Source organism: Benincasa hispida, chromosome 11, assembly GCF_009727055.1.
Source record: "Benincasa hispida cultivar B227 chromosome 11, ASM972705v1, whole genome shotgun sequence".
Taxonomy (NCBI): Eukaryota; Viridiplantae; Streptophyta; class Magnoliopsida; order Cucurbitales; family Cucurbitaceae; genus Benincasa; species Benincasa hispida.
The window spans coordinates 36,430,728-36,437,332 of NC_052359.1; the positions used below are offsets into that span (position 1 = coordinate 36,430,728).

The 6,605-nt window shown below is 33.1% G+C and overlaps 1 protein-coding gene across 1 annotated transcript; it reads right to left on the reverse strand.

The window, feature by feature from the left end:
* Positions 1–4,472: 4,472 nt before the first annotated feature.
* Positions 4,473–6,332, reverse strand: LOC120091932. The gene is made up of 2 exons (XM_039050101.1): positions 5,754–6,332; positions 4,473–4,809 (listed from the first exon to the last, which is right to left on the reverse strand). The coding sequence occupies exons 1-2, from the start codon at positions 6,191–6,193 to the stop codon at positions 4,593–4,595; spliced, it is 657 nt and encodes a 218-aa protein (XP_038906029.1). The 5' UTR covers positions 6,194–6,332; the 3' UTR covers positions 4,473–4,592.
* Between the last annotated feature and the right edge of the window lie 273 nt (positions 6,333–6,605).

Below are 6,605 nucleotides of genomic sequence, written 5' to 3' on the forward strand. Positions count from 1 at the left end.
CATCAATGGACTGATTAAGCTTGTAAACCTTTTGCTATTGGCCTTAGGTTATGAATCCCTCAGGTTGCTCCATACAAATGGTCTCCTCTAGATTGTCATTCAGAAAAGTAGCTTTGACGTCCATTTTCCAAATCTCATAGTCATAATATGATGTAATGGACGGGTGGATCTGGATAGACTTTAACATGGCAACAGTGAGAAAGTCTCCTCATAGTCGACTCCTATAACTTAGGTATAACCTTTTACCACAAGTCTAGCCTTGTAGGTTTGCACATTCCCATCAGCACCCTATTTTCTCTTGTATGTCCATTTGTAACTTATAGGTTTTACCTCATCAAGTTGATCTACAAGATCCAAAACAAAATTGAAGTACATAGACTCCATTTCGAAATCCGTAGCTTTGATCCATTCATTTTTGTCAACATCCTCCATTGCTTTCTTGTAAAACAATGAATCATCAACATCTCTGTCATCTACTATAGCTAGGATTTCTGTAAAACCCATATAATGGATAGGTGGGTTCGTAACTCTCCCACTACGTCGAGGATCCCTTAATATTTGAGGTGGATTTGACCTACTAGATGATCCAACTTCAACAACTCTTATTGAGGTATTGGGCTTTTCAACAACTCTTGTTGAAGATTCAACAGTTTCATTGGAAAGTTCATTCAACACAATCTTACTGCATGGAAAATGCTTCTTTATGTGGTCTTCTTCTAAAAATGTAGCATTTATCGACACAAACACTTTATTTTCTTTAGGATCATAAAAGTAACCACCTCTTGTTCGTTTGGGGTAGCCTACAAATAGGCACAATCTTGAACGAGGTTCTCGTTTCTTAGGACTTGCCTCATGCACATGTGCTGGGAAACCTCAGATCCTGGAATGGCGTAAATTGGCTTTACGACCATTTTATAATTCCAAAGGTATTCTAGTAACACTCTTGGATGGAACATAGTTCAAAATATAAATTACAGTCTATACTACATAACCCCCTATAACTCATCATAGACCGAACCATGTCTAACAGGGTTCAATTTCTCGTTTATAATACATCATTCTACTGAGATGTACCAGGTGTTAAGAGTTGGGATACTATTCCATGCTCTATCAAATAGTTATGGAATGTAAGATCCAAAAACTCCTCACCTCAATCATGGTGACCCAAGGTTTATGTGCATGGCCTTAAATAATGTGCATTATATCGTAGAAACAAGGAAAATTTAAGGAGTAAAACGTATTATGAGGGTCTCAACCATATTTAGTAAAAGTTCAAAAGGTAAAACTCACTCTCTCTAACAAGAATGTTGTCTTACTTCACTATGCATTAATTCAAATCGTAAGATATTGATGACCGTTAAATGTTTTTTATTAAAATTAATTTGTAGATCTGAATTGATTCTTGGAATTAATTCTAAATAAAAAAAACTTTTCTTTTCTTTTCTTTTCCTTCTTCAAAATGTCTCTGTAGCTTGGTTGAATATAGACAGAAAACCCTATTTCTCATCCTCTCTGTTTTTTGACGGCTGTTTCCTAGCTATTTTTCAACTGATTCTAATTTGTTCTCTGACGAGTGCACGTCAGAGACCAGGTGTTGTGTAAACATGGGGACCAATCGACTTCTTACGATTTAGCGTCGAGGTCGCATCATTCTTGCTTTCAAGGCATTGGATTCGTCTATGACACTATAATCTTCACTTATTCCTTTATCCCTTTGTACTACCTCTTTTTAATTAATGCATCACTTTTGGATTTGGGGTATGATGAAAGTGCTATCGTTGTGTTAACTTAGTTGAGACATTCAGGCGTGTCTGTTGATCCCACATTCCTCTGGTACATTGCAAAATAATAATAATAATTATAATAATTTTGTTAAAATAATATCAATAATCTACTTAATTATATTCAACATAAAATTACGTATAAAACGAAAACAAGGTGGTCAAATAGAACCCCATGATTTTGGAGGGATATTAAAAACCATTATCAATGAAAAAACAGGATGCCTAAGAATAATCTATTACCAAACCAAGTTTTGAAATATGTAGAATAAACATGGGTTTACTTTACTTGTGTCAATCTCCAACAGAAAAACTTTTAACTAGACCATCCCTAGAATTCAAGTGATATTATAAATATGTTAAATTAGGTATAATGTAGATGTCTATTATTAGTGTCCATTGGCCATGTATCACTTATCCATACACCATGTGTTGTCCATGTGAAGGAAGTGCTATATCACGGCGATCAAGAAATTATTGTAACTCCTCAAATCATGTTGAAATTTTTGCAGTTCACAAGGCTAGTTGAGAATGTGTATGACTAAGATAAATGATTCAGCACATTCGTGGAACATGTGGTTTGTCTTTTAGTAAAAATCTTCCAATGATATTATACGAAAAGAACATAGCATGCATATCCCAAATCAAAAGAGGATATATTCAAGGAGATAGAACATAACATATTCCATTACCCATGTGTTATTCATGTGTCTCAAGATTACACACTATTAGTGTCCATGTAATTCACCTTCTACTTGTCAAATTACTTATAAATAGTGACATTTGGTGGGTTTTGAAAGACACACATATTGGTGATCAATTCAAAAAGAACAGAAAAAGTGAAGAAATTCATTTTTTGTTATTTTATTTACTTTTTGTTATTTATTTATTTACATATTCTTATTATATTATATTTTCTTCGTATCCTTATTCTCGTTATATACTGTTGTGTACAGTTGTGCTATGAAATTCAAGACACGTGGCACATTTTTTCCATGTCATACAAATATTCCTATCAAGTTAACAACCACGTCATATTTCGTTTGGTTTGCTATTAGGAGGGTAGTTTAGTTTTAAACAAAATTTTAAAAGTTCTGAAAATGGGATATTTATTTTATACACAAGATCCAAAGCTGAAGCAGTTTTAATAATTTAGGCTTTAACAATATACAGCTTTTCTTGCCCACAGTTCCCCGCTCTGCCGGATCCTGCTGCCTTCTTCTCCGTTAATCAATTTCCCATTCTTAAGTATCTGCCCTTCAAAAACACACAAAACCAAAATGACAAGTTTGGAGCACTATCTTTATCTGTTAACTTAATTTTTTTGGATCAATTGAGGATTTAATTATTCGGCGAACAGAAAAACCATAAAATAACCTTTTAATTTAAAAAAAAAAAAAAATACATAGAGGAGGAGACAGAGAGTTCAGTTTTCCGTACGACAAAGTAATCGGGAAAATCAAACGTTGTAAAGCTTCCAGCTCATCCTCCCATTCTTTAAACAACTACTACTTTCCCAATTCCCAAACTCCATTACTCTCTACTTCACACACATTTCCCTTTTCCAATTTTACCCCTCTCGGCCGTTTCCATGTCCGCTTTCGATTCGGCCCACGGCGGCGCCCGGCGGGTAGAGATCGTCAGCGGCAAATGCAATGGTGGCCGTCCCGCCTCTCAGATCTACAGGTCGCCGAATGTGGATACCACTTCCAACCGGGTCGGGTCGGAGGCGAAGCGGAGGAAGAGGATCGCCAAGTATAAAGTTTATACGGTTGAAGGGAGAGTGAAGGATTCACTGCGGAAGGGACTACGCTGGATTAAGAATAAGTGCTCTCGGATTGTCCATGGATGTTGATTACCAACAAACAAATCCACGGTTCTCATTTTTTTCCTTTTTTTTTTTTTTGGTTAAAATCCTTTCTTGGTCTATGTATTTTTTTTTTTCTTTTGAGTTCTTATTTATTTTCAATCATATAATTTAGTTTTAGGTCATTTTGATTAGTTATTAGTTATTTCTTTTCTTTTCTTTTTTTTCTTTTAAGGATACAGTCTTGGTTTTGTATTGAAGGGTTATTATTTGTTAAATTTTCTCATACATTTTTAAAAGTATAGGAAATAGATAAAAGTTGGAATTACTTTGAGGGAAATGGATTTTTATATATATGTGTGTTGCAACGTAATTAATTTATTGATTAAATTGAGATTATTGCATATAATTCTTAGGAATTTTGACATGAAAATACTTAAAATTTTTCAATTTTCCCTTTTTATTTTCATTTTAACATTTAATGAAAGAGTGTACTGTTCAACATATTTCTGTTAAATATTATTTTGTTTTTATGAGACAAAATAATCAATTTAAGTTCTCTGAACTTTATTCTATTTGAGGATCAAAATTATTTTTATATTTATTTTGATAGTTTCTCAACTTAATATTCATTTTGAGGGTTTTGTGTATTTGATTTTTATGTACAATTTGGGAGAGTTAAGATCCAGAACACATTTTTAGTTTCATTTTATTTTCAAATGATGACGTATAAATCAATTGAGAAAAAAAATGAAAAAACCAAATATCTATGCTCTCATATGCATAAACACATCTAGATTAATGAACTAAAAATGCTCCATTAATATATAACATCAAACATCATAAACATTCTCACTTCATCACTAATTTTCTCTTTTTGTGCCCATCATAAACATTCTCATAATTCTACCTTATTAATAGCAATATCATCCATCAATATGAAATTTATTTTCAAAAACTTTATTCTCCAGTAGAATTATTTTCTATGACGCTAATTGGATATTTTAGTCAATTGATTTCTTAATCATTTCGTTGTAGCAGATATCTGAGTCAGAGCGTTGAAGCCTCATTTGTACGTAGAATTGAGCTATGAACATCTCTGCTTTGACATCAATCATCTCGTCCTCACCTTTCATGTTTGCATAGACTTTACCACTGTTTTCGTTTTCGTCATCTTGGTCATTTTGGTCCAGCTCGTGAAGGTTGATAGCAGAGGCATACCTGAATCAAGAAAAAATTGATTTATTTATTAATAACTTTTAACTAAAACTTTTAGGTTAAATCTTGATTTACCAAGATAGAAATTTTGTGTTAAATTATTTTAATGTCATTTTCCCCTTAGCGACTACTTAGGTTTTTGTTCTAATTGTATACTTTACAGTCACTCTATAGGTTAGAAGTTGAAATATTCCGATGAGAAAAAAGTGGGAGTGAATTTTGAGAAAATAAGGATTGTTTCATTTTCATTTTTTATGTTTTTTAAAATAAAAATTACAATTAAAAAAAACATAAAAATCTCTTTAGAACACTTATCTTTAAAGAGAGAAAAATCTAGACTTCTTTCCTAATTATTTGATCATTTGTTTTTGTTTTTAAAAATTAAGTCTATATTATCCACACTTTTTTATCATGATTTACATCTTCTTAAGTGAATTCTTAGCTAAATTCCAAAAATAAAAACAACATTTGGAAGTTATTTTTTTTAGTTCTCAAGATTTTTTAAGGCGTAAAACATAAATAATGTGTATAGACTTAATTTTTTAAAAAAAAAAACAAAAAACAAAATGATTATCAAATTGGATTTTAATTTTTCTTTTTAAAAAATTAAATCTATATCATCTGAATATCTTACTACAGTTTTCATTTATTTTAAGTCAAATAATTGAATTCTAAGTTCAAATTAAAAAAACAAAAACAATTTGTTTTTAGTTTTTCAGAAGTTGGTATTTTTTAAAATAACAAACAGTAGAAAATTTGATCCCGAAACTCGATCACCGAGAAAAGTTTCGCGTAATGAAGAATAATATGGGGATAGGGGACAGGAAAGTCACCCGACTCCGTAGACATCAATACTTATTAGTTGAGAATTGTTTTATGTTATCTTAATCTCGAAACCTTTACTTGTTGTACTAAGAAAAAGAAAAAGAAAAGGAAAAGCAATGTACCTGCTGCTCATGCCATCAACCGAAGAGGAGGAGGAATTGACATCCTCAAAGCTATCGACGGAGGGGGAAGGATGCAAGAGCGGCGGTGCAGGCTCCGTGGTCGGCAACGACGGAACAACTTGTATCGGAGGCGACTGATCGTCCCTCTGCAAATGCAAAGGCCGCATCGCCCCAATAAGCCGATTCCACATTCCTTTAGAAGCCACATCAACAGCAGGGTTCTTTGACTTTCCTGAGCGTCGGCGGAGGAGCATCAAAGCCACTTTCAAAATGTTAATGCTCTTCTTCTTCTTCTTCTTCTTTGTGATAAAAGAATCATCCACTTTGACATTGTTATTACTCTTGTCGTCATTGATTTGCAGGGGCAAATTAGGGAGCTCTGTTTCAGAAGAAGAAGAAGAAGAATTCACCGTCATTACACTAATGGGCTGCTCTGCCATTAACCGGACACGGATGGAAGATTTTTTCTTTTTTTCTTTTTATTTATTTATTTATTTTTTTTTTGGGTTTTGTATTTGATTTGATGGCTGCCTCTACCCTGCAAAATGCAGGGAGAGACGGGAGAGAATAATTAGTGAAATGGAAGAATGGGAGGGAGGGTTTTTTATACTAGTATGGACTTTAGTATTATTATGGTTTATTTGGAAATTGCTATAAAAAGATGGTGGTTCTGGTTCATTTTGGTGGGGGAAATTGTCGAGCAACTTTAGGATCACACCTTTACATTTTGTTTAGAAAGTATTTTGTGTCTTTACATTTGGCTGTCATTTAAAATGGTCAAAATCCCCCCTTTTTCCCCTACTTTTAGCAGTGTAAAACTAAACTGTTACCTATATTGCGTTACTCCCTTCT

Bases quoted from the DNA above. Each gene is read 5' to 3' on its own strand.
- LOC120091932 (XM_039050101.1), bottom strand. From the start codon at position 6,193: ATGGCAGAGCAGCCCATTAGTGTAATGACGGTGAATTCTTCTTCTTCT. The intron at 4,810-5,753 runs GTACATTGCTTT...TTCTTGATTCAG, and splicing joins GTTGATGGCATGAGCAGCAG to GTATGCCTCTGCTATCAACC.